The sequence below is a fragment of the Falco biarmicus genome, chromosome 8 (genome assembly GCF_023638135.1).
Source record: "Falco biarmicus isolate bFalBia1 chromosome 8, bFalBia1.pri, whole genome shotgun sequence".
NCBI classification, from domain to species: domain Eukaryota; kingdom Metazoa; phylum Chordata; class Aves; order Falconiformes; family Falconidae; genus Falco; species Falco biarmicus.
In genome coordinates, this window is record NC_079295.1 from 25,118,458 (window position 1) to 25,144,876 (window position 26,419).

At 39.3% G+C, this 26,419-nt stretch overlaps 1 protein-coding gene across 1 annotated transcript in view; it reads left to right on the top strand.

The window, feature by feature from the left end:
• Window positions 1-4,671: 4,671 nt before the first annotated feature.
• Window positions 4,672-26,419, top strand: part of DPP4 (dipeptidyl peptidase 4) — a 40,922-nt gene continuing 19,174 nt past the window's right edge. The window contains exons 1-13 of the mRNA XM_056348881.1: window positions 4,672-5,046; window positions 5,126-5,210; window positions 12,350-12,448; window positions 13,019-13,113; window positions 13,232-13,306; window positions 15,228-15,280; window positions 15,376-15,448; window positions 16,625-16,745; window positions 17,167-17,327; window positions 19,252-19,355; window positions 22,856-22,991; window positions 23,135-23,179; window positions 26,302-26,406. Of these exons, the coding sequence (XP_056204856.1) occupies window positions 5,041-5,046; window positions 5,126-5,210; window positions 12,350-12,448; window positions 13,019-13,113; window positions 13,232-13,306; window positions 15,228-15,280; window positions 15,376-15,448; window positions 16,625-16,745; window positions 17,167-17,327; window positions 19,252-19,355; window positions 22,856-22,991; window positions 23,135-23,179; window positions 26,302-26,406 (1,158 nt within the window). The 5' untranslated portion in view covers window positions 4,672-5,040. The remainder of the gene's footprint in view (window positions 5,047-5,125; window positions 5,211-12,349; window positions 12,449-13,018; window positions 13,114-13,231; window positions 13,307-15,227; window positions 15,281-15,375; window positions 15,449-16,624; window positions 16,746-17,166; window positions 17,328-19,251; window positions 19,356-22,855; window positions 22,992-23,134; window positions 23,180-26,301; window positions 26,407-26,419) is intronic.

The window sequence follows — 26,419 nt, forward strand, 5'->3', positions numbered from 1 at the left end:
GATTAAAAAAGGTGAGAAAAAAACAATGTATACATATTTGTTATTTATTTAATCCCATTTGTTTACAGTGGTTTGCTTCCAAGTGCTTCTGGAACTGAAAAAAGATTCAATTATATGCAGTTGGATCCATATTGTCCAGGCTGCAATGGTACAAACAGTTAACTCTTCTATTTCCATAGATTGAGCAGCTGTCTTTAAAATGTTTTATTCCAATGTCTAGGATATTTAGTGCTCTGAAGGACAGGATTCTTGAGTTACAAATCCATTTTCCTGTGGTGCCTATCACCAGTGTGTTTGAGCACCTCCTGATGATGGCTTTGTCAGCTATGAAAATAGTTTTCCCACAATATAAAAAATTATATATTTTTAGAAACAGAGGGGTATAAATTATTTTCTAAAAGTTATGCAGCTTGTCTGGAACACAGCAAAAATATTTAACCTCTAATTTTCTAAGTCCCAATCTAGAGCATGAATCAAAAGACACCCTTTCTTCAGAACTGAGATGAAGTTGAGTATGTCCCAGAAGTTCCAAAACACATGTTTTAGCTCAACAGGACTAGGATTTATATATCCTGCAATCACAGAGCATGTCCATATGGGATCAAAAATGAGGTATGTGCTGGATATTTCTTATACATGCTACATGAAATTCAGTGAATGGTACAAACATAAGGAGAAATAAGTAACAGTCACTTTTTTTAAAAAAGTGTCTTTACTGGGTGATAGCTACCCAGATCTGCAGACTGACAGAGGGCAGAATAGCTGCAGCATTCAGGCCTAGAAAGAAATGCTTTTTATGTTTTAATTTTAATTTTGTATCCTAGTAAGGGACAGACATAATTCTAGGGCTTACATGCTGTAAGGGATGCATTGGTAGAGAAATTCAGGAACAGAGCGGTCTGAAGATTCCTTTTAAATAATAGATGGTTTTCAAAGGCTTCAGGCAATGGAGCAACAGCTGTCAGTTATAATGTTGATTGCATTGCCTGTGGTGCCGCTGCTTGTATGAGGGGGCTTCAATTTGCTCTTGGCAAATAAAGGAATGGGACTGCTTCAGGGAATCATGCCCGGGAGCATGTTTCAGCATTACCTATATGGCTACAGCCTCATTCACTCTCAGAAACATTAATCCTTCCAGTCAAGGACACAGACTGTGTATGGCTTATTAAAATCATATGCCCTGGTGTGTATGACAGGTCTTGACTGGCATGCTATAAAAGATGGCACTGTTGCAATGTCCTTCTGCACCCGATAGGAGTTTTTAAATCTACAAAAGGGTATGGGTCCCATCTTATTTAAAATATATTGTAAATGTATCATAGATGCAGTTTATGATGCATAAATTTATTATTTTGTTTTCATTCACTCTGTGCTGACTTCTTCACTCTAGTAAAAAACTGAACCTTATACCTTCAAGTTCTATGAAAACAGTACCGCTGGCCCAGATGTCTTGACTGCATTGTGTATGCGCACCTTCATGTGTGTATCTGCACATGTGCTGCCTAGAGCTTCCAGGTAGCCTTATATTAAAAGGTGTTTCCAATATTATCTCATTTATTAACTGTATTTTATATTCTCAGTGTGCAGCATCCTTCCTCTTTACTAATTTTTACTATTTACTAAGTATGTGGAAAAATAAGCATACTGAAGCAAAACAAGACAACTAACTGGAATTAATACAACAAAAATGAACAGGAACCTGAGATACTGTAACTATTCAACTGTGCTCTGAGGACACAGCAAGAATCTTCAGTTGTCTGGAAATTGATTTTATAAAGAAAAATACATAAACTTGAAAGAACTGAATGAGAGTTGCTATTAGACACATTAAAACAATTGTCCCAATGGCTTAATCACAGATCATGGTTTTTTTCTCATTTGCTTTCCTGATTTACAGTTAACACTCTCTTCACAGTACTCTCAAACAGAACCAGTGTAATGATGAATTGCAAAACTGTCATTATGCCATTTCAGTCTCCAAATGCAAAGAAACAAAAAGAAATTATTTCTGGAAAAAACTTGGTATCAAAAGACACACTTGGTCAAGTAGAATTCGAACACTCCTCAGTGTTAATAGCACTTTTTCCTTCTCTTCCTCACAGCACATGTGAAGTGAACCACTGAATTGGTTTAAAACTTTCTCCAGCCCATATTTTGTCTGCCATTGTCCTCGCACTGAGACATCTGGAAAATATTATTGTACCTGTAAACTATATACAAAAAACAATAATTCTTTTTTATTCTGCAGAAAGCATATGTTTTCAATTTTTCCTGTTTGACTTCACCAAATATTTCTGGAGGAAAGAAATATATAAACAGACTTATTAAAAAGCCTTGAATTTCACTGAAGCTAGAAGTCTGAACAATACATCACATCTGGCAGGCCTACCAAGTGTTTGGGAAAGCCAGCCTTCAGGCTGAAAGCTGCATTTTGGTTCTTTCTAGTAAGTAGTTGTTCTTAATCATACAACTTCTTTATGAATACTTTTGTGTTTGGCATACAACACAAGGAAAAACTATGGCTTCTCAAATTTCATTGTTTAGCAGCCACTGCTGGATATTCACTCCTTTAATCTCTTGGCATCATATTAAGACATATCTGATTGCAAAAGAACACATTGGTATGAAGTAATTTGAAATATTTAGCTGAAGCAACTTTTTAAGTCTCTACTATCACAAAAGACAATGTGACAGAGCACCAGAAGCATTGTTTTTGGGACCACAGGTACTCTGGTCAGACAGGAGGTTTTTTGAGGGTGTAGAGAATCACTCTAGGAACTACTGCAACTAAATGGAAAACATATTCTGCTATATGGACTCTTACTGCATCACTCAGGTGGTTCTGCGTACAGAATCAGTTCCCATAAGCCTCTCTGGCATGACCAGTCAGAAGCACTGTAGATTATTAGACATTTTGGTCCAGATACAAGAATCCAGATTTCCAAAGCTAAAAATTCTGTACTCACTTGAAACTAGCAGAAGCTTGGCATATACTTTGTCAGTGTAGGCCTTTTTTTCTTTTTAGAACTACCCATTGAGAAGCATTAAAACCTTGCAGATAAACTCTTAAAACATTATTAAACTGCAACTTGGCTTTGAAATGTTTGGTAGCATTCAGGTATATTTTATCACAAGATAGATTCTAACATGACTGTACTATACGACACAGTGACAATCACTAGTTAAATGTTTACAAAACAAAGCACAGATTGGCTGAATTATGTATATGTTGTGATTCCTACTCACCGGGAAAAGGAAAATTCACCCCAGGGGTGGGGTGGTGGTGTAGGGTGTTTTGTTTTTCTTTTTTATTTTTGTTGGTAAGACAAGCGAGTGCACAGTATACCAGGTAGGTATTTAAGTGGAGCTGTAAGGCACTCTGAAACTCTGGTCATGCATCTCACAGCATATACAGGATACATATATGGATATAATTTGAAAAGTAATATAAAAGACTGCCATTTCACTATGATTATACTTCATATAAGTGGATTTATCTATATACAGAAATCAGTGTTAAGCAAGCTGTGAATTTGCAGCACCTTAGATCCTCCATTGTAAACTTACACTGAGCTGCATACCTCAACTATCAGGGCACATTGATGGTAGCCCTAAGGTAAACTGATATAGCTATCTCAGTGTAAATTCATAATTAGTAATTCTAAACTAGTAAATTAATAAATAATAATCATTCCCCTCAAGGAGAATGGTATACAACAGTGAGCAGAGCATAACTTTATATCTAAATGAAGTCTATTACCTTCCATACAGACAAACCCTTAATGTTTGTAAATACTTTAAGTTACTTTAAAGGAGCTATATCTATCATAAAAAGTTACTGACTCACTTCCAGGTACAGATTACGTATGAAACAGCAGCAGAATGCTGTGCTCAGCCTGCAGAAGTGGAACGAAAGAAAAAGCATCACAACTTTAATGAAAGCTCTGACGAGTATTTTGAAGGCAAGACTAAGAATATTTGCTGTCCCCCTTGGCCTCAAGTCTCTTCTTTCTTTAGTGGACCACATACTTTTTCTGTTCCATTTCTCAATTTGTAAAGTACCTCTGTCTCTCTCTGATAACTGCTAATATTCTGCAAATAGAGGGGGAAAAAAGCTAAGATGGACCAAACTGAAAGCACAGACCACACCACTCAACAGTTAGTTTTTTGAGGCCAGAATTCTTCTCTTAAAATAATTCCAGAAACTCCCACAGCTTTCTCACTACTTGTTGATGCTCAGCTTTTTAAACCAAAGTGCTTTATAGCTTTGATTTACAAGTTATTCTGTCTTTTCAACCAATTAGTCCTACTATATCAACACATAATAAAAATTCCCCTTGGAAATGGAATTGTCTGATGTTACAAACCACGGTCATCTCTAGCACTAAATTTTTAAACTTTTATCTCACACTTCCACGTTCTGGTCTTAATATAAAATTCCCTTTTGTAAACAGATCCATCTCTTTTATGCCAGGAACCAGTGCCAAAGAAATAAATATAAGCCCTTCCTGCAATTTAATCAGTCTTTCTTGATTTCCAGAGAAGGAAGTTCAAAGAGCAGAAACTTTACAAGAAATGCTGATGTTATCAACGCACTAGGAGCTTTGACAGGAGCGTTTGAAGGCGTTTCACTTCTGGGACCTCTGCGGGGCAGTTATCTGATTTCCTACAGAAATCCTGTCAGTGTCAAAGGTCCCTTCTCTTCAACGTACAGCTGTGTCACCGCGCTCCAAGCGCCTCAACCGAAGGACAAACGGCAGCTCAAAATACACGCGAAGCCGCTAAGCCAGCCGGAAAACCCGAGGTTTTCCACCGCCCCGCGGTGCCTGCCGCTGCTTGCTCCCTGCGGGCGGCAGCCGCCCCCGGCCCCCGGCCCGGCCCCCCGCCCGCTCACCGCGGCAGCCCGGAGCGCGGCGGCAGGACCGCAGAGCCGCGAGTCCGCTCCGCTCGGCTCCTGCGCCCGGGGCAGCGACAGCGGCCCCCGCCGGCCCCGCTCCGCCCCGCCCCGCCTCGTCCCGCCCAGCGCCGCGCCGCTCCGCCATGCAGGTGGGCTAGGGACGCGGGGCGGCATGGGGCTGGGCGGGGGGCTGCGGCTGCTGCCGCCTGACCGGACTTCTCCTTGCAGACCTGCCTGAAGTGGCTGCTGGGGATCCTGGGGGTCGCCGCCGTCATCACGGTCATCGCCGTGCCCCTGGCGCTGCTCACCGGCGGTGAGTCCGCGGCCGGGCCGGGCGGGGAGGGGGCCGGGGCTCCCTGCGGCCACCGGGGCTCGGGCTCTGCCGGGCTCGGGGATCCGCAGCCGCGACCCCCGCTGCACTGGGGGGAAAGTTTTGCGGGAAGTTTGTGCTTTAGGGAACGGGGTTGATAGAGCTGGAGCTCCTGGGTCCTGGGAAACCGGGAGGTACTTCATCAGGGTGGCTTACCTGGGAGGAAGGGGGTGGTGTGTGTGTTACAACGTCCCTTGATTCCCACGTGAGCTGAGAAAATCTAGTTATAAACGTTATCATTTTCAGCGTTTTCGGTGCAGCCGAAAGCTGTACAACCAGCAGTAAAAATCCAGTTAGTCAATTTCTAAAATTATACTTCCTCTTAATTTGCAGAACTTTTGTTAACGTTATTGTGTGAAACAATACATACAGCACAGTTACAAAGGTCAGAAAAGTAGGAAAAGGTCTAGAATGCATTTTCGGACTCTGATCGGTTTGTACTTTCCAGATGATCCTTGTAGCTCTGGACGTTAATGTGAAACACATTAAATCTTCATCAAGCAATGTATTGCTTCCAGCTGGTAGGACAGCTGCAGGTTAATCTTTTTTTCGGTGTTCTTACAATTAACAGCTGAGTAGTTGTGATACGTAGAATTCAGCTCTGCAAACTCTGCAGAAGCAAAGTGTTTTCTAGGGTAGACCCTCGGTGGTCTTCTGTGAGGTACACCCCGAGAAACGTGAAGAAGTTATGTTGATCTTGACAGTGTGTTCAGAAATTGAGACAGCAATTGCTTATGTGCACAGAAAGTTCTGGTGGGTTTTCTGTATGTCAGTTAAAAGAGGAAAAGCTTGTGGCACTGGTGTTCATATTGCATAGTTTTCATCAAACTTTTTGCAGTTCAGTTCTATCATTATTAACATCACAGTCATTAACTGGACTTTGAAAAATTTAGGTTTTATCTGAATTACATACCTTCTGGGCTAAAACTTGCGTCAGTGAATGCTCCCTCTCTTTTCTGTTATTTTTGGGCAGCTTTTTGCCACTTATTAAAAAAAAATCAGATTTTTGACATCACAAAGTACTTTTAGTTTCAGAAGTTGGAAAGAGCAGAGGAAAGGATCTTGATAGCTTACCAGATGCATGTGTGCAGGCGTAACACCTAGCAAAAGAATTCGGTATGTAGGCCTGAACTCTGCTGCAGAGTTGGTGCTGGTCTACCTTAACGCCAGTCCTATGTCTTACTGAAAATGAAATGTGTTTTCTGATTTCATGAATTGTAGCATAGGAGTCCTTTTGCTGTAGAAGTGGCTGCAATTCAGAATCAGTCATCGAGTTATATAGTAAATAGATTTTCACTTTAAAGAAACTTAGGTTGGGTGACATACAGAATATCACCATGCTGTCAGCCTTGGCTTGCATCATTTTGGTTGTAAAAGAGTAGGGCAACGTGTCAGTCTTTTTACTGGTGTCTCAAAGTAATGCATGGCAAATGACCTGGCACACCCAGGTAGTTCTCCAGGTCCCTCTGGATAAAACAGGGATTGAGATGGAGAGCTTCCAGTTCAAAAACTGGAATTCCTGTCTCTTCCCAGGTCAGGCCAGCAGTAACATCTGAATAACAACTGTGACCGTTATTGTTTGGAAACTGAAGGGTGCTTTTGAATTTTTAACTGAAGGGTGCTAAACAAATGTTTTCTGTTAGCTGAGTGCGTACAGGTGGTGCGCTTGTAAGTACAGGTTAGAGCATTTAATCACTGACAGTTTGATTATATAGCTTTTATGAACAACCTCAGGGCATGCAAGTCAGCTGAGGATATCTCCTGGGTCAACACAGGTGCTGACCTGAGTACAAAATGAGAGGTGGCAAAACTAAGGGGCAGTGGCCAGGAGGAGCAGCAGCAGCTTACATGAATATGAGTGTGAAGTTGAAGTCTGCTCCAATAAATTTGTAATTGCAATCAAGTCTTTATTTTATCCCAATAGTTCAAGCATTGTGCAGTGAGTGAAAATCATGATTATTGATATATACAGATAATTTTGAGTTTGGATATCTTACCTTTGGCCTGGTGTTTTTCTCCCTGCGGTGCTTCTCATTGTACTTTCATTTCATAAGCTAGTAGTCATGCAGCATAGAATTAGTTTAATAAATGGTTTCCAGTGCTGTGAAAGGATGTGAAATCTTGCCACACCGGAGGAATTTTGGCTTGTTTGCTGGACTGTAGGCCTGGCAAGTGGAATTTCTACTGTTTCTCTGGCAGTTATTTAGCATGGACAAATACTGTAGACTTAAAAGTTTCCCTAATTTGGGTGCAGCCCTTCACTGTTTACTTTGGGGGTCTTCTGCCAGAACTGTGTACAAAATTCTATACTTTTTGTTTATACCCACTGCCTATTTTGCCACCTTATTTTATATTTAATACCACATGGGGCTACTTCAATCACAGAATCATTTAGGTTGGAAAAGACCTTTAAGATCATCAGTCCAACTGTTAACCCAGCACTGCCAAGTCCACCGCTAAACCATGTCTCTAAGCTCCACATCTACACATTTTTTAAACACCTCCAGGGATGGTGATTCTACCACTTCCCTGGGCAGCCTGTTCCAATGCTTGACCACCATTTCAGTAAAGAATTTTTTCCTAATATCCAATCTAAACCTCCCCTGGCACAACTTGAGGCCATTGCCTCTCATCCCATCACTTGTTACTTGGGAGAAAGAGACCTACCCCCACCTGCCTACATCCTCCTTCCGGGTAGTTGTAGAGAGTGATAAGGTCCCCCCTGAGCCTTTTCCTCTCCAGGCTAAACAACCCCGGTTCCCTCAGGCACTCGTCATAAGACTTGTGCTCCAGACCCTTCACCAGCTTCGTTGCCTTTCTCTGGACACGCTGCAGCACTTCAGTGCCTTTCTTGTAGCCAAGGGCCCAGAACTGAACACAGAATTTGAGGTGCAGCCTCACCAGTGCTACTCAGGTACAGGGGGACAGTTGCTTCCCTTGTCCTTCTGGCCACACTGTTTTGGATACAGCCCTTGTATTTGCCTGTGACACAAGATGAATTAATCTAGCAGCTGTGATCTGGCACAGTTTTCTTGGGAATAAGGGGTCCTGTGTTATGCCAGTTACTGAAAGGTGTTAGGTTTAAGTGTGTTTAGGGAGAAAGCTAGAAAATCTGTAAGGGAATTTAAATCTATGGATCAGAAATTGATCTTTGAAGTAGAATCTCTTTGAATCTAGATTCAGAAATTTAAGGTTTAGATAAGAATCTTGACTATGTGTGGGTTTTTTTAGAGAACTGTTATATAAGCAGCGAGCGATAGTTAATTACAGTAACCTAACTTCAAAGGACTTCATTCAAAATCATGGCTGAAATTCTCTCCAGAGTTGTATGGGAGATACTCACAACACGGCAATTAACCTGCTGTATTCTGTAGAATTGTCTGACCGGTCTTTTGGCTTGAATCTGACTGTTCTAACTAATCTCTTTTCCCCATGTATTCATGCACCTTGCTCTGCGTTACAGGGTCCTTGTAGTCTTCATGTCACGTGTGGATATGTAACTGCTCTAGCCAGTGAAAGAAAAGATAGCGAATGGAAGTGTTTCCCTGCTATATGACCTTGACTTCTGTAACTGTCATTTAACTTGGTTATCTACCTTAATTCAAACGTTGGGGCAAATTTGAGAGGGACTCCAGAGTTAATGATTACCTCCCCCTGGGGAAGTCTCTGCATTCCCAGAGTGTGATGCCTGGGTGAACCGCCCTGATGCTCACCTGGTAGTTCTAGTCTCTCCTGGATGCCCAGTAGCAACCCCTGGGTATCAGGTGGAATTCTGAGTTAAGTGACCCTTTGGCCTGACTCAGCACAGTCAATTTTACTTTCTTCTTTGCCAGAAATTCATTTCTGTGCTGTAACTGTCACATATGTCAGGCACTAACTGGGGGCTTGAGTGTAGGGAGGAAGGTTTTTGAGTGCTTTTTTACACACGTTGGAAGAGAAACAGGGAAGAAGAAGGTTTAGAAAAAATAGCCTAAAATGTCACTTACTTTTCTGACTAACTACTGAATCAGTCAGGTTTCCCTTCTTGCATCTCTCATGCTGCTCCTAAATTACATTCTTAGGTTGCAGATGATTCTTGCTCTTGTTCTGCTGTCACTAAAAAATGGCAATACTCATTCACCTTTTTCTGATTTTTATCATTTCTCTGTCCTTTCTTTTCTCATTATTGCCGAGTATCATGCTTGTAGTCATCTTTCCCTTGTCGTTCTTCTAGTCTCCCTTGGTAGTGGTGAGCACGCACTAAAGCTTCTGTTATTACTGGCTTTATAGTTTTCCGTGTCTTTTGACTTGGTTACATAATTTCTTGCTCTTTTTGTATTACATATGGAAATTAGTAAAATGTGGGTTGACACTGGGGAATATACAATATATATACCAAAAGTAATTTGTCAATAACTTTAGATTTTGGTATGATGATGTGTCATACTATAAACCTGAGAATAGGGTAGAGATGAAGAGCTAGTCATTTGGAATTTAGAAAAATAAGTCTGTTTCTGGAATAGTCAGAAAAGAAAGATAGCAAGAAAATTCAACCTTCTTAGCCTCTTTGAGGAACCTGAGACTGAAAGAAGCTGTTTTGCTAAAATATGAACATATATTGATCCATATCGAATCTTCAAAGCCAATAAAATGCTCTTGAATGTCAACAACTGCTTTATTTCATCAAAATTAACCTGTTTGACACTTTTTTTTTCAAATGGAATCTGGACAAGAACTGAAATACAGAATTCAATGTATGTTGACTATCTTTGGTCAGTGGCATAATGTGGCTACGTAAGAATATCTGGTAGTGGCCTGTCTCGCAAATTAAAAAAATACTTCAGCTAGAACTTTTATGACTATATCCTTACAGCTTGACGTATGTTTTCATATTCAGTTACTATGTGGAAGGTGTTGACAGAAAATGAAATTTTAATTTTATACACAGCCAACAAATCTTAATAGTGGCCTGATTTTTAGTAATGAGACCTCAGCAAAATATGTATGTCACCAGGGGGAAAAACATTCATCAGTTTGGAAAAATCCCTAAACCTGTTCATCAGCCACCTGTCTGGGTGCTCCTCCTTTTCCAAGAGAGAATTTTGTTGCTTTCTGAAGCCCCTCTAATTGAAAATGACACTCAATTAGGAAGGAGAGAAGTGATATTCCCAACTAGACAACTGTGCATGAATATCAAATACACACTTGTTCATAATCCATCAAATTAAATATTCAGTTAATATAGAATAATTAACCTGAGAAATTAATATTCTCACGGAAACTTCATAAGCAAGAATTCTAGACTAGTAATATTTTAGAACAGGCAAATTTGAAATGGAACTGAGCACGCAATTTTTTTTAACCTTTACTGAGCTTCTTACACTAAAATCATTGTTATGGCTCTTGACTTTTATTGCAGTAATGGCTGTACAGTCTGTGCTGTATATATGCAATGTGCTTATTGTTTGGAAATAAGAGTAAAACTATAATATCTAATAGAAATATCTTCTTGCCATGTTCGAGATGTCACATTCATTTAACCTGCAGAAAGACAATCTGCAAAAATTATTGAGGTGCTTTTCTATGTGTATGTCCCTAAAGACTTTGCACTCTGGTTTTTTCAGTGTAATGAAAGAAGAGGCCGTCTGTTTTAAAGTATCTGAAAGACTGGGACTCTCAGAATTGATAGGGGCAGGTTATTATCTCAGTTGTTCAGTCGCCACTTCTGTACTTGAGTGTCTTTGTCAATTGGTTTTATCCTAGGTCTTTCGATTTGTACAGGTATTAACCAAAAAGGAATGATTTAGCCAGTTGAAATAAAAATTATTTTTTTCTTGGACTGTGTAGATTTGTATGAAGGTAGTTTTCAGGTTTAGGTTTCGATAAAAACCAAAGAGCAGTGAAGGAAGCAGGGAGAGAATTACACACCTGAATTCAAGAATTGTAGCCTTTGTTCTCAGTGGAAAAAGATCACAAAGACTCACAAACCATTTATTATCATCATCATCATCATTATTTGAACCTTTAGACTTTGGAAAGAGTAGCTTATGCACTGCAGCCGGTAAGAAAGGAATATTTTTCATAGAAGTTGACTGCAGTGTGCTGGAGCTGATGACCAAACTCATTAGCTTAACTGTATTCAAAGTTTCACTTTAGTCTTTTCATAGTAACACAGTTACTTGGCTTTAATTTTGCAGTCAAAATAGTAATGTTGCAGTAAACATGATATTTGGTTAAAAACACATCAAGAGTGGGATAAATATTTAACCAGTTATTTCTGAATAAGTTTATCAGTAAGTGTTTGTGATTTAATATTTTTTTTCTAAATTAGACCTTCTCTGAAAATTTTACTGCTCCTCAGATGTTTTATTTGAGACATTTCTTAAATTTTAGTTTAATGATAAGCAGATGATTCACAATTGAAGGGTTCGTGAAAAGGAGCAGCAGTATTATGGAATATGTGATAAAGTACAGTAGCTGCTTTAATTTTAGGGTGTGTTTCAAGGTTTGTACATCTAATCACATGGATGCCACATTTCATTCATCTGGACAACCTTACCCATCCACTGCTCTCAAACATGAGCACGTATACCTCTGCTTTGCATGATCCACCCCACAATTGATGTCTGATGCAAATATTAGCAGTCAGGGCTCTGCAGTGAGGTTCCCAGAGTGAGCATAGGGGGGAAAGGCACTAAGATCACTTCTTTTCAATTTTTGAGGAGTACAAGTATGCGTTTCCTGAGATAAGAAGCCTAGAGGTCTTCTGCTTATTTTTGTCACTGTCAAAAAGGTATTTTCATTTGCTCAAAAGATAACAGCTCTTATATACCTTAAAGTAAAAAAGCAGCAGAGAAAAGTCATCTGTATTTTTTACATGAGTTCGTTGAGTGCTCTCACTGATACTCCTTTTATTTGGTGCTTGTTGAATTTATCTTGCAGTAAAGCTTTAGCGCCTTTTCACTTCTAGTACTTTAGAGCTGGTTAGCTAAAACACATCAATAACCAACAACAAAACCTCGCTTATTTTAGTATCAGGTTAGGAAGCTGGGTGGAAGAATTTGCAGCAATATCAAAGTATCTCTTCTGTCTCTTTCTTTCAGAAAGTACCTCTGAGCCTGATTCACGAAGAACATATACTCTACAGAATTACTTGAACAATGACTATAAGTACAGAACACATAATTTGCAGTGGATTTCAGGTAATTCATTCTACATTCAGCATGAATGTCAAGAAAATGTATTGCCTTCAGTAAATGTGTATCTTCATGCTAAGGTGACTATTGTATCCTGAAAAAAAAAAAAATTATTTAACGATGCCATTATAGAAGGGTGCATAGCTCAAAGACTTGTGATTTTTTTTTTTTTTTTCCTCTTAGATACGTGTTCACATTCATGGTGAGCTATATTCTCCTACTGCTGAAAAAGCATGCTTACTTCTGTGCTTTTTTGTAGAAGCGTGTTATCCTCAAGTGTGTCAGCTTCCTGTGCATCAGGCTATTGGGGAGCAGGAGGATACTGGGTGCTTTTCCTTTTGAATATGCCTGCTGCCCCAAGGGAAGGAGATGCCAGAAGGTGGGGGCTGCGAGCCCCAGGACTACATTTTGTCAATGTTCTTGTGCTATAAGTGTTCTTTCATTACAGAAGTAGGAAACACAACATTGACCAGATTTTTTTAAATTTTATTTCCTGCTTAAAAACTTAAGGGGAAAAGAGAAGTGTCTGGTGAGCATTTTACTTATTGTTTATTAGCAGCTCTCTTGTTCTTCTAGGAAATCAGTATCTGCACAAAACTGCTAATGGGGACGTGCTGCGTTTCAACGCTGACACCGGAACACCCTCAGTAATCTTGGCGAATACAACATTAGTATGTTGATTTATATATTATATATGCAGACATTGGGAAAGGTATTGCATTTAACATTTTGTTCTATGCCTTTTTTTGGAATCAGTGTTTAATGTGTTCCTTCTTTCTTTTGTTGAAGGATAAATACAAGGCAACCACAGTTATATTGTCTCCTGACCAAAAGTTTGCTCTTCTGCAGTACAGCTATACAAAGGTATAAGTGCACTTTACTTCTCCGAGGGTGAAACTGGGAAATAAAGGTTTGGGAATAACTGAGAGGCTGAGAGAATGTGAGTGAAATGCAGGAGTATGGATGAATGAGATTGATGACTGCAAGGGAACAGTGAAGTTGAGCAGGCAGGAGGAGGAAAGAGGCTGATATTGTCTGCGAGCCTGGCAGAAGAGATATGGTTGCTTGAGAAAAGAAGCTGGATGAACAGTGGGTGGAGAGATATCACAGGAAGAGTGAGGCTGGATGGTTTATCTGGGAAGACAAGCTAGAAAGGTAGATAGGCATTACTGCCCAAGGAGTTGTGTGGGTAAGGAGGAGTGATGAGTAGATATGCTTGTATACTTGTGCATACATGCTATGTATATATATGGTGACGTTAGGACATAAGAATTTAAAACAGAGGTGAATGAAAGGCAACATGTGTTTACAAGAGAAGCTGTCCTCTTGTGCTTGGAGCGGACTTGGGTGTCTTGTTCCTCTTGTGCCTTGTCAGCAAGCACATGAAAAGCCTCCAGCGTGATGCCTTATCCTGGCTTGGTGCTGAGCTATGCAGCAAAGGTCATCCTGTCTTTATGCCAGGTGGTGTGAAAATCTGGCTCTGTGCGCCAGCTGAGGACAGTTTCAGAAACCTAATGGAGGTGATAATTTGACCTGTGTGTGCACTGAGAAGCCAGTAACTTTGTTGTTGTTTGTTTCTAGAAAGCTGCTTGTTTTGTTTGTAAAAAAAAACTTAGTGCCGACTTGTGCAGTGTACAAACACGCGAGCACGGTGTCACTGAGCTCAGTCTACACGTTCTGGCTCTGCAGTCCAAGAACGGCTCACGCTGTGCCAGCCACAATCCATGCACTCAGTCATCACTTTCTGCCAGTTTTAGCTTCCTTGTTAGGTACTACTAAGCCAGTTACCTGTTGTCTTTCTGAATTGTTCAGAATTATTTCACTGCATCATTAGTGGCCACAAAATGGCTTACATTTTTACAGTCACCCTAGACATCCCCTCTGCTCATGATTTATTGCCCTATAGTATTTTACTTGTTGCGGTCATAAGAGTTAATTTTATTTTCATGCTGAAGCAAGAAATTTATATAATAGTTTGATTGAAAGTTATGTTGTTATTAATTTTTATTGCAAGAAAACAGAGCAACAAAATGAATCATGAGGATGTAGACACTTCTTATGTAATAGCCATCTGGTTGTGTAGTACTAAGTTATTGTTTTATATCTTTATACAAATCTTCAAGAACCATTGTAGAAGGTAGCATTATTGTAACATGTCAACACCGTGGGCTAACTCAAACCTATTCAGCCCCACGTAGTGAATACATTTAAATGTGTCTACATTATCGTCATCATCTTTCTCTCTGTAAGTGCCCACAGAGTGATACAGACTTTAAGGCAGATTTCTGAGAGAAAGGCTTTATTTCTGTGATAATATAAATGGGAATAGGTCACCCTGGAACTGGAGGAACTGCTAGAGAAACGCTGCTGGGACTTGCGGGGACTACTAAACAATATGATGCCAAGTTAAATAATAGAGCACAGAAAATGAGATAGAAAACGGCAAGTGCGCCAGTAAGGCAGAAGGAGGAGGATGAGCTGTGCATAGCTACAATAGTCTGCCATGTAGCTACAAGGATTTCTGAAAACCTGCAGCATCTCTAGCCTCTGTATCTCTGTCCTTAATCAGTCAGTGGCTTCTGTCATAGTGTTTAAGTGATGACCACAGAGGGGTGGCAGTTCCTCAGTTTTCCCTTAGACCTTGCAGAGATTTGTTACTGTTGTACGTCCATTGTGTTTTGTCTTAAGCAAAAGCGTGAGGAGGGTTTCAGAGGTAGTCCAAACTGTAAGAGATGTGAATCCTGGTGAAATTTGTTTTCTTAATATCAAAATAATTCTTTTGCAGTTGTGGAGGCATTCCTATACAGCTTCATATCACATCTATGATTTCAATACCAGGTCAGTAATTTTTGCACGCAAGACATAGTTTTAACATTATTTTGAATGAAATGACATTTCAGTGATTTAGCTGCATTCTGGTTTTGTTTTTCCAGTGCTATCTTAGATGACGGACTACTACATAAAGATATACAGTATATATCCTGGTCACCTGTTGGTCACAAACTGGTTAGTAAAGATAAATGAAACATATAAACAGTCATTTGTTGTACACATGACATGGATGCTCATGTTGCTGTACCCTAGAGGTTTTGGGACTTTCTTACTGCTAGATAAAAGTAGCTGAACTAGCTTCCAAATTGGCTACTGTTGCTGGAAAGACTCCAGAACTCCTCTGTGTGTTTTGTTTTGTTCTTTAATGAAAATGTGTTCCCGAAAGTAAAGTAATAGTGATCCCAGAAGTCATGAAATGCACAAATGCACAGGAACTTCATGTTGTTACAGTTGCAGACAGTTGCTCACCCTTTTCAAAGGCAGCAGCATTACAATTGTCTACTTAATCATCACTGTGATTTTTATCTCCTAATTACACCATGATCAATGAAGTTTTATTTGATGGATGCATGTAACAGGGATTAGAGGATCAAAATCTCTCTTGTACTCTTTCCCCCTGCTATTTTCCTCCTCCTCTCCTCCTAATCCATTGCAGTGGTGACAACCACTGTGTCTGCAAGGCTTGTGCGTTCCCTATGGTGATCATTGGAAATGACCAAAGAACTATCACAGGAGAATGTGGTGTTTATTTATTCTTATTGCTTGTAGTGTAGCAATTATAGAGCCCAGCCACAGAAGCGAAGGATGTTGAAAAGAGCTTTCCACATCTCTGAGGGAAGCTGTGGAATAAAACTGTGTTGTTAAGTTGTTGGCAAGGAAAAACAGGGGTGACTAGAGAGGCAGGCAGGTGCCAAAAACTAGAGGAGTTCTGAGCACTACTGGAGAAATGCACCATCTTAGCAGCTCTATTGGCAATGCTGAGACCCCCATCGATGTCTTACCAAAGTAGATAGTTTTCTTTGAAAGGCAATTAATGGAAAACAACTCCTAGTGAAGGAAGATAAACTTGTATCTCAGCAGAAAACAAATAGCAAGGTTTTCAAAACTTGATACGGTACTTATTCATCATAGTTGATTGTTTTTTTGCATCTAGGCCTGAAGTTAGGTTGCTACACATGATTTGTATGAGTGATTCAGGTTTGTTAAGCATCGGTGATGTTTTGGTGAAATATAGCTTTCAAAGACAATTTTTGTCATCTGGTGTAAAAAGTAAATTTCCCAGTAGATGAGGCAAAGAAAGGAAGTAGGATTTACTCTAATAATAATTGTAATCACAGTGATGTTTTGCAGGCATATGTTTGGAAGAATAATGTTTATATAAAAGCTTCACCAATGGCAGAATCTGTGCAAATCACTAAAAATGGAGAAGAAAATAAAATTTTCAATGGAATACCAGATTGGGTTTATGAAGGTAACTATGTCAAGCATATTTTACTTTGTATTACATTGTCAAAACTTTTTTCTATTGTAATTATTATTATAACTGTTATTTCTTATCATTAAGAAGTTCAAAATAATCCAAGTCTGTATTTTAATAGAAGCATGTATCCTTACCTGAGCTTAACACCTGGCTAGTGTGAGGATCTAAGAACAGAAATGAGTTCGCCTAACTGGCAGTACATCACTGGAAATCATAGTGCATGAATTGGTTTCATATGAATGATTACAAGAATTGATCTAATGTCTTATTTCAGAACCCCAATAAACAGTCTGCACTTCGGTATCTGAAATTAAATTTAAAAAAAAATCCTACTAAAAACAATGAGAACAGTAGCTAGGATAGAAGAACCTATTTATCAATTATAACTTAAACATATTTGCATCTCTTTCAGAGGAAATGTTTGGCACCCATTCTGCTCTGTGGTGGTCTCCAAATGGCAATTTTGTGGCATATGCAGCATTTAATGATACAGAAGTTCCTGTTATAGAGTATTCCTTTTACTCTGAAGACACCTTGCAGTATCCAAAGACAATTAGAATCCCATATCCTAAGGTTTGTGTTATTTGTTAGTCATGGCTGTTCTGCAGTTTCATTAAGAGAGTAGTCTCATTTAATCAGTTTCTGCTAATGAAAATATTGTCTGTCTTTCCTCAACAGCTTGCTGTGATTACTCTTTCTGAAGTCAACAGCATCTGGCAATGTTAAAGTATTTGATTATCTCCAGGGGAAAGCAAAAAGGAAAAAAAATTATTTAAGGTTTTGTTGTTTCACCAGAAAATTTTGAGGTAGCAAGTAGATGTTGAGCCAAAAAAGCTTTTCAGAGTTGAAGTTGGTATAAAGCATTTGGAAGGTGTGCATTGTGTTTGGGTTGTGCATGGTCCATTGATAATGGAATCTTTTTCAACTAATGTAGCATTTTTAGTTGTTGCATACCCAATATAGGTATTGGGATGAAGGGGAGGAATTTGCTGATGGAGTTTCTTTGCCCCCACCAAAAGCTCTTTCAGTTTTAGCTATGAGAGTGAAGCCTTTAGTGCATACAGCTCCTTCTCCTCCCCCTTCCTCTCCACATGACTTTGTGCCCACTGCATGTGGCACAGTTGGCACTGGACTAGATGATGTGAGAGTCAGAGTCCAGTATGCACCAAACAGGTTCTTTCAGATACTCCACATGTGGAGGGTTTCGTGTTTAATACAGGATTTACCTGTGTGAAGTTATTTGACATTACAGAGGATTTTGAGTTAGCAGAGCAGTGCAGCAGTGCACTTAAGACACAAGTACAAATTACGCTTAGAGTACAGCAGTCGCACTATACCGCTGAATCACAATACAAACGTGGTTCTCGTTGCTGTCTCCAGAATATGTTCGCTGCCACAATGCTGGGCATCCCCATTGCTGGGAAGGAATATGTGGGCTGAAACCATCTCCAGCACATCACTTCAGTTCTTTCTGTTCATTGTTTGGTTTTTATACTCTGTGTTGGGCTGAGACACCTATATCTTCCCCCCCCCCATCCCTGCTGGTCTGGCCAGCTCAGGAGGATAATTTCACTCTTCTGATTAACTGGGGCAGAACAGCTGATACAGCTGTCTGATTGCTCAACTGCTAGAGCTGTTTGTCTGGTTGAGAAGCTGCCCCCAGTCCTCTTTGTGTCGAGTTCAGCTTTCTCTGCAGCAGCTGTGGCCAGTCACTCCCTACACTTCCCAAAGCTTCAGGAGCACATGGCCTTTGCCTATCGCCTTCGAGCCACCCCCAAAAGGTCACTAATGCTCACAGTGAGCTGCTGGGCTCATTGGCAGCTGCAGGTGCTCTGCCCTGAGCATGGTGCCATGAGGAGATGTAGGTGTGGAATAAACTGCCAATTTAAATTGCACCTTCTATTACAAACTGCTTTTGTTTGGAATATTGCTGACTTCTGGAGGCAGGTCAACTACAGGTACCTAACCTTATGATGAGGATTTGGCTAGTTAACTTCTAGAGAAGAAGCCCTTACTGACACAGTTATATTGCTGTCAGTAGCGCTACTAAAATAGCGGGGTAAGTGCTGCAGTCACAGCTTTGGTGGTGGTATAGGCAGCTATTATACGATCATTTAATGTGAAGTGTCTGTTTCTGTGAAGTGCTTTTCTGTCTGTTAGCAATGGATTTGATTCACTGTTAGGTACTGTGTGTGGCACGTGGGACGAGATATGGTCAAATACTGCTTTGGGTACAGTGAGCCCTGTGTAGTTATGAACGTTTCTAAATGTAGTAGTCTTTCTTATCTAGAAACACATAACTAACACTTTCATAGGGAAAAAAATACAAAGGATAATTTATGTATCAATCTTAAGAACTGCATTTAGGAACTTGTCTTTTCACGTGTTTGGAGTTGGCTGGTTCTACCTGTCTGTAGTAATTTCTTCATCTATAGTTTCACTTATTTCACCAAGAATATTCTCTCTTCAAAAATACAATGAAAAATTTTATTTTTAGGCAGGAGCTACAAATCCAACTGTGCAGTTCTTTATTGTGGATACCAAATTGCTTCCTACTATCCACTCTGCTGAAATTTCTCCACCTGCAGAAATAATATCAGGGTAAGAAATTTTGGTGAAATATTTGCTTGTTTCTTTTGGTGGGAGAGGAGGAGCTTTCATGTGTGACCACCCTATATTCAGTGTATATGGCAGTTTTTCCCAGTCATGCAGCTCTGGTAGCAACAAGATTTACCAGAGAAAATCTGCACAGAGATTATCCTCCTAGTGATTATATATAGATGGCATATTCCATGTATGTTATATTCAGAATGTGACAAGTTCTTGGCTCATCACATTCAGTGGAGTCTAACTATGGTGAAGTCATTTCACAGTACAACTTTAATATGAGCAAGTTTTGGTATAATCAAATTATAATATATGTATTCCAATTCCACTGGGGAGAAAAAACCCAAAGCCTTAATGGTAAGTGAAGATTTGATTTCATTGGAAGCAGACTCCTTGCTAAGGCAAGGTATCATGGTTGTCTTCAGATTTATACTTAAAATGTTTGTTTTCTTTGGAAACATGGTGAAAACCAGCACCTCTCACAGTAAATGGAAAATTTTATTTCTCAAAATGCCACTGGAAATGCACAACATGGTATAAACGTATTTTGTAAAGAGCAGCTAAATTGATTTAAAATGCATGCACACAGAATTTAGTATCCCAGATCTTGGGGTTTGTTTTTTTCTTTTTAACAGTATTGTGGAAATTTTTTAGAGGTTTGCACTTACAAGCATGATGGGTGTGGAAGCACAGGTTATACCGATAAACTTCAGAAAAAACAAAAGAGGTCTGTTAGCTAATGCATAAACCCAGCATTTTGTACGTGGTGGCCAAAAAACTGTAACTGGAATATCAGTGTTACTCTGTTTCAGTCTTCACCACAGTTTGACTAACATGTCTGTGTTAACAGAGATACGCAAGTTTTTTGTGAATGTGTTGTTCTTTATGCTTTCTCTACATACAGTAACACTGCTGTAGCTAGATGTTATATACTGTTGTGCACTGCTTTTCTCCAGAATTTCAGTGCCTTTTTTTCAGTTTTAAAAGCCCTTTATGTTGTGGCCAATCCAGCTAAGATCTCTGCTGTCTCAGAGTTACATTTTACCTTTTGTTACCACCTAATGAAAGCTGAACAATGCTGCTGTGTGACCTGGGGAGAATAACTATGATCTATCTCCATTCCAGCCTTGTACCCATCTAGCTAAGACAGGCTTGAGTTACATGGAGTTAGTAATCCATTTTTGAATGAATGTAGCACTCTGTAAATCAGGATTAATACAAAGATAAAGTCTTGGATGAGTGCAAAGATGGAAACTTATTCTTTCTCCCAACAGCTGATGCAAATAATAGTTAAGCCTCAACATATGCGTCCTGCAAACATTGTGGTGGCCAGAACAAGTCTTAGGGAATTTTGCAAGAGCAGAAAGTACACGAGTAGGAAAGGGCAAGGCATGTGTAATGTTGCTGTTGGGTAGTTTTGCTCCGCGAAGCACAAAGTAGTGAATATTTGCACAGTATGTCTATTTATACCACTATAAGACAGGAAAGGTTAATTTTTGTGGTGAAAAAGTCTATTTTTACTTCCTTGGAGCTAACTTCTGAGTAAAAAGAAGTTTGAATTGGTGTCATACTGCACCACCCCACCTGCCTGGGTGGGGATTTCAAGGGGCAGTGCCCCTGCAAATGGTTGTCTGTTGCAGCGCTATCCAGAGCTTGTTTGCACAGCAGCTGTACGGCCACATTTGAAGGTGACACAGTACACTTCTGTTTCAGAGGAAAAGTTTTATTATTTGTCAAGGAAAGCTGCCAAAATCTAGAATGGCGGTGCTTTGCCGCATAAGATGGTAGATGAAACCTGACATGTTTTGCACAAATGACCGGCGTGAAATCCACAGAGTGTTTAAACACCACTTTTAGCATCATGGGTATAGGGGACTCCTCTTGGCTAACAGGACGATGAAGGCAACGGATGCTTCTTGTCTGAAATGATCTGTCCTAAGGATATGTCATCTCCAGAGCAGAGAGCTCCAGACAGTGATTGTAGGAATAGCCCTTCTCAGCAGCAAATAAGGAAGGGAATGCAAAACTACTGTACTCTATGCGTGAGTTAATTGGAGTTTAGTTAACGTTTCTCAAGCTGTTGGAAACTGCAGGTGCATTTTTAATCTGTATGATAACTGTAAAATATTTTTTGTTATAATAATAGCATAATAAATAATATTTTTTTATTTTTTCCTTGTACTGTCCATCTTGTGTGATGGATGATTTAGTCTCTAGAATTGTTAACTTTGTTTCTTCAAAGTGAGAAAGTGAGAAAAAAACTGTGGGGCTAAATTCCTCGTCTGCAGAACCAGGGAGACCACTATTATAGGTACCTGAAAACCTGCAGTTTCTTTTTTTTTTTTTTTTTTTTTTTTTTTTCCAAACAAGCTTCTGCAGAGTGCTTTTCTAATATTGTTGGTCTAAAATATTCTGTTTGAAGCCAGTGAAAGTAGCAGTTAAATGACCTACCAACTTCCCAGTCAAATATGAATGCAAAAATAGAGCTTTTTCAAACATGATTTCTAAACTGCAATCTAGAAATAAACTTGAAAGTGGTCGGTAACCAGTTGGCATATATTTTTAATCCATCCACAATAATTGTAATGTTTTCCTTTTTCTTTCTTCTTTCTCCCTGCTCCCCACCAATGATCACGAAGATACTCTCATCACAAAACTTCCCACACATTTTTGTTAACTAACTTTGGGGAAAGAGGGAACATGAACTTGGAACTAAGTCAAATGTGCAAATTCCGGTTAAAAATGTATACTTGCCTTGGAGGGGAGGTTTGTTTTATTTTAGTTCATAAGGCTTCTAGGAGATAGGAGAGATCTAAAATAGGAAAAGACAAGTACATCTAACAGATCGTAAATGGTAAACAAAACCACGAAATTTTATGTGGTGCCTTTTTAAAATTAATATACAGGAATATTTATGAAAATTATATTTTCTTCAGATACTCCAATTCTTCATGTCAACTACTTGGTATTCTGAAGGTGAAAGTAAAATATTCTAATAGTAATATCTGTTCTTGTTATGATCTCTCCCTCTATTCTAAGTAATGGGCATAAGTACTAAATTGAACAAAGATATGTATCACTCAGAGAGTGCTTACAAGCAACCAACTTCATGCAGCTAAGGATAAAATTTTAAAAACATACAGCTTAATATTCAGAAGAATTTCCTCTAGATGCATACAGTGCAAGATTTATGAACAGTCTGAAGCAGCCATTATTTTATGCATTATAGTGACCTGGCTGTTAGAATTTAATTGCAGTCTTTCTAGAATTTGTATGTACAAATCATCTAATTCTTTATTGTATGAATGAAGATAACCAAGGCATCTATTAGCAGCAAAAACAATTGACAGAAAAAAGGCTCAGATAGGTTTGCATCATTGTTTATTGTTGAAGAGTAGATTGAACTGAAAATAGCCAGATGAGTCCTGTTTAATGAATTGCTGAATGCTATTACAGAGAGTATTTTAAATACCTAGTGCTGTTGCTGTTTTCAGGGATCATTATTTGAGTGTTGTAACATGGGTGACAGATGAAAGGATCTGTCTGCAGTGGCTCAGAAGAATTCAGAATTTTTCAGTCCTCACGGTCTGCGACTTTGAAAGTACTACCGGAAATTGGTTATGTCCACAGGTAAGAAAAATCAGTTGGGAGAGTCGCAATGCTCAATAAGTGAAACTAGAAAGGAGTATCTCTGTATGTTTATCTTTGTAGAAACATAGGCTGATGTAAAATAAACATAATTGTTGTGGGATTGTTTGTTTTTTCTTTCTTAGGAAAAACAACTTAAGGAAGAAAGTAAAACTGGCTGGATTGGCAGAGTGAGTGTTCAATTTCTAAAACTGCTGCATGCTAAATAACACTGATAATTAGGAAAATTTCATGTGAGCCTCTCACTGGTTGCAATGCCTCTTGTGTGCAGGTCTGATCCATTCACTTGTTGCATTTTACAGGTGTAGGAGAAAAATGGTCTCAAATGGAGCTGCTATGCCACCTTGCTCCTAGCTTTAAGCTTTTGCGGGTATGGCATTCTGAACTCCTAGGCTAGGCTGACAGTGCAGCATGGGCTGGAGCTGTAACTGTGTCCTCTGTGACCCCGTGCATCATGTTCAGCTTGCCAAAAATCAAAGTGCTCCTTCCAGACTCCTTTTTAATTCTGACTACTGCTTTGGTAGCGGTAGGTAGGGGAGTGCAGGAGCCAGGATTCAGAATTCCCTTTGTTCTGGGGGAGTTGTCAGCTATGCTGGTTTGGCTGCTCTCCAGTCTTCCTGCCACCTCCAGAATGATCTAGGGGATAAAATGTATTAAGAAGTGTATCCTATAACCTTTGAATTGTACTGGAGGAAAGGCACAGAGGAAAAAAGTAATTTTTAGTATTTCAGGTCGTAACAAACCATTCCAGGTTCTCTTTTTTTTTATTATTTATTTAGTTATTCCCCACACACACCTGAAATATCCATTGAAGAGAACTGGGGATAAGATGCATATAGCTGACCAGATAAAAATTTTCATATGCTTCTACCAAACTAATCGCTACTGTCTGAATGATGCTTTCCAAGCTGCCTCTCAGTCCTTTTGTACATGGTAGAGAGTAGGCACCTAATGAACTACACAGAAGATCTGGGGGAAGTGAAGCAGAGATGCAAAAGTTCAGACTTGGAGGGAGAAATGAGTTTCAGAGTTTTTGATGAGAACACAGAGTACACTTTCCACTCCCGCATTTTCCACACACTGATTATGCTTTAGTCACTAATTCACTTTTGAAGTCAAAAATGAAAGTTTAAAGAAATGCAAAGAGGGAGGCAACAGCAGGGATGAAATCATCCACAGTATGAAGATGAGAGATCAACCCACCTGCTGTCAAATTTGATATGGAAAGGAAGGCCTTAACGCTGACACATTTTGCTTCTCTGCAGCAAAGGCTTCACAATTAGACAATGTGATGATCAAGCTGCAGACTTTGTAAACAGTTGTGCAAAATGAGAGGGCAAAATGCAAGTCTGTGCCATTAAACTAGGTTGTTGGTTTTTTGTTTCTTTTAAAGAGACAACCCACATCTTAGGAGCTGTTGGATGAAAAAGATAATTTCACTGTATGATTCTTGGATTTGAGAAGGGATTGGAAAGTAGGGAGGATTGAAGAGAGGATAGGAGAAGTATATATATTCCTTTTTTATATTCTCATCTAATTCAGAATGATAAAATGACATTTGACTGATATGGGATATATATTTTTATATATACATATGAGATGTATGTATACACATATATAGGTATATACAATTCATATAAGTGTATATGCAAGCTTAAGTAAACTATATATGTGTGTAAAATAAAGACATATCGTTCTCTCTTTGTATACCTCTCTTGTGTTTTTTTTTTTTCTTATTATCAAAATTGGAGATTAAATTATACTTAATCTAAGAATGCTTAGAACAGCCTGTGTTTCTGCATGAGGCTTCCAGGTCATGAGCTAAGTTAGAGCTTGCCAGTTGAGTTGAAGGGAAGTCACACTTTGAAAAAGCAAGACTGTGATAAGGGAGAAGCTAGCAAAATATTTGCCAGGTTATTTTTTTGCAAAAATCCTGCTAGGGAAGAAGGAGAGATTATCTGGAGCACATGGGTTAGGAAGACTTGAGGTCTGTCATTGCTTGCTGAGTGACTGGAGGCGAGTCGCTTCATCTTTCTGTTTCACTTTCCCTTTCAACAACAGGTATATTATCTAAGAGGTAATTCCATTGTGTCAGTTGCCTAATTAACATTTAGATGTTCTGGACATGTATCACAGAAATAATTTTTATTACATTCAGCTCAATTTCATTCCTCTGTTTTTCTCTTTACCATGTGGAGGACATCCAAGTGACAGTCAGCAGAAGGAATCCATTCATTTCCATCACTTCCAATTGGTAAATAGGAGAGGCTGGAGCACCTCTGCTATGAAGACAGGTTGAGATAGTTGGGGTTGTTCAGCCTGGAGGGGAGAAGACTTTGGGAAGACCTTATAGCAACCTTCAGTACCTAAACAGGGCCTACAAGAAAGCTGGAGAGGGACTTTTTACAAGGACATGTAGTGACAGAACAAGGGGTAATGGCTTTAAGCTGAAAAAGGATAGATTTAGATTAGATATTAGGAAAAAAGTCTTTACTGTGAGCATGGTGAGGCACTGGAACAGGTGCCCAGAGAAGCTGTGGATGCCCCATCCCTGGAAGTGTTCAAGGCCAGGCTGGATGGGGCTTTGAGCAACCTGGTCTAGTGGAAGGTGTCCCTGCCCATGACAAGGGGTTTGGAACTAGGTGATCTTTAAGGTCTCTTCCAACCCAAACCATTCTATGATTCTGTGATAAATGGATAGTTCCTTCATGAAAATGTAATTTGATTTGGGTTCTCTGGCATTCTATAATCACCTACTTACTAGCAAAATTTCCCCTTGGAAAGCAGCTTGTTTTCTTTGAATAAAGGGAGACACTTTTCACTGTCAAGCTTAAAAGAAAAAAATCAATTAATTTGTTCACAAATACATGTTAAAATGAAAAATTGAAGGAAAGCTTGTATTTGCAATGTTTACATTGCTACAGGTTACAGCTGCATGTTTGCATTGGACAGGATAAAACAGTGACTTTAAAAGCAGATGCACATATTGTTTCCTAAAATGGTAGGAAAGTAGGAACACCTGTAGGACTTCAAACTGAAGGGAGGTAAGAGGGAATGTCAACCATTACCAGGGCTCAGGAAGTTCTGCTGCTTAAGGAGCAGTATTTTAAGCATGTTTAGTCTTAGGGTAATGGCTACAGGTTCTACCTACTACTAAGTCAGCAGGCAAAAAATTGTGCAGTATGTTCAGTGATTGTTTTAAGTATTGAAACTTTTGTTTAGAAATATCAAAACCTAAATTTATCGTTTTGGAGCTTTGTTTGCTTTAATAGACGTCTCTCTTGTGTTCAAGTTTCAGCCATCTGTCCCTCACTTTGCACCCGACAATGCTACGTACTACAAAGTCTTCAGTGACGCAGTAGGTTACAAGCACATCCATTACATAAATGGCTCACAAGTAAGTAGTAAGG